Source organism: Pediculus humanus, genomic scaffold (assembly GCF_000006295.1).
Source record: "Pediculus humanus corporis 1103172107678 genomic scaffold, whole genome shotgun sequence".
NCBI classification, from domain to species: Eukaryota; Metazoa; Arthropoda; class Insecta; order Psocodea; family Pediculidae; genus Pediculus; species Pediculus humanus.
This window is the reverse complement of record NW_002987287.1, coordinates 9,068-10,533: the sequence shown is the minus strand read 5'-3', so window position 1 is coordinate 10,533 and position 1,466 is coordinate 9,068. Positions and strand designations below refer to the sequence as shown.

Genomic DNA, 1,466 nt, shown 5'->3' with positions numbered 1-1,466 from the left:
GTTTGATTAATAATGACTCGTGGCAATAGAAAATTCGACACAAAACACACGAAAATTAAAATTCTTATCTCTTATCACCAGAGGATGAAAAAATAAATTTTTTTTTTATAATAAAGGAAAAACTATTGCTGCTACCACTAACAATTGCATTTATACCAACGTGAAAGGAAGGTTAAAATTTTATACCTATAAAATAGTAAAAATTAGTAAAAGTAAAAAAAAATTTGACCCATGACCTTTTTGGCAGCAACGATTCTTCATGTGTAAAAAAAAAAAGGAGCTCATTGCCTTTGGCTTACCAACCATAATTGGTTTCTATCGGTCTAAATAATTTTTTTTTTTTTTTTTCATCTTGCTCAATACCGAATATTTGTTTAAATTAATTATTAAAAAAAAAAAAAATGGCGGCGACAGTCTTTTAAAAAAACTAAATCTTTGTTTGTTTGTTTGTTACAGGTATTTTAATTTTAATTAATTTACAACAACCAAAAAAAAAATAATAAAAAATTTGAGATGACGGATTCTACAAATCCTCCTTCTCAAGAAGAAGGATCATCAGTAAATCTGGTAAGTTTTATATTAAAATTTTTCTTGTTTGTTTGTTTGTTTGTTTTGTTTGTTTTGTAATAATTTACTCGATTTCATAATTTAACCTTGTATATTAAATTATTTTTATGAAACAAACATGGATGATATATTTATATAAATATTATTCGACGGCAATTTGCAAAAAAAATTCAAATTTCCACCCCGGAAAAACTTTTTGCGAACCGCCCAAATAATAATAATAATAATGATATTGATTTAAAAGGTTACGGGGAGAAATATGACCTTTTCAAAATGATTATTACCGAGAAAAAATCTCAATGTTAGAATTTAAAAAAAAAAACGTTATTTTGAATCGCCGGAAATAATTCGATTGTTGTTTAAATTAAAATTTTCATACAAAGGGTATAACTAAAATCATATTTAAGGCCCCCATATTTAAAGAGGCTCCCCCATAAATTTTTTTTGTTTTACAATGATTAAACGATTTAAGTAATTAAATAAAAAAAAAATCAAACAAATCAAAACAAAGAAGAAAAAAAAATTTTTTGTTGTTTGTTTTTAAAATAATTTAAAATACAAATAAAAAAAAAATTTTGATTGTTTTAATTAAAGAAAAAAAAAATAAAAGCGTTTTGATTGTTAATTAATGTTTTACAGAATGTAAATAATTGAAAAAAAAAAAAAAATTATAAATATTTTTAATTCGAAACAAATAATTCGCGTGTCAATTTAAAAATCAACGCGGAAAATTTATGCAAAAAAAAAAAATTTGCACAATTTTTTTATTTCTGCAACCATCCGTACAAAAAAAAAAACAATTTCCTAACATTAACTCATCAATAAAATATTTAATAAATTTTTTATTGTAAAAATGTCGCGAATTAACTCACCATTAATTTTTTTTTTTAAATAAAAAA

General features: G+C 22.9%; 1 protein-coding gene across 1 annotated transcript in view; it reads left to right on the top strand.

The window, feature by feature from the left end:
• Positions 1–513: 513 nt before the first annotated feature.
• Phum_PHUM294590 (sodium-dependent nutrient amino acid transporter, putative) overlaps positions 514–1,466 on the top strand; it is a gene marked incomplete at both ends in the record, with an annotated part of 4,686 nt that continues 3,733 nt past the window's right edge. Inside the window, one exon of the mRNA XM_002427063.1 lies at positions 514–567. Coding sequence (XP_002427108.1) covers positions 514–567 — 54 coding nt within the window. The remainder of the gene's footprint in view (positions 568–1,466) is intronic.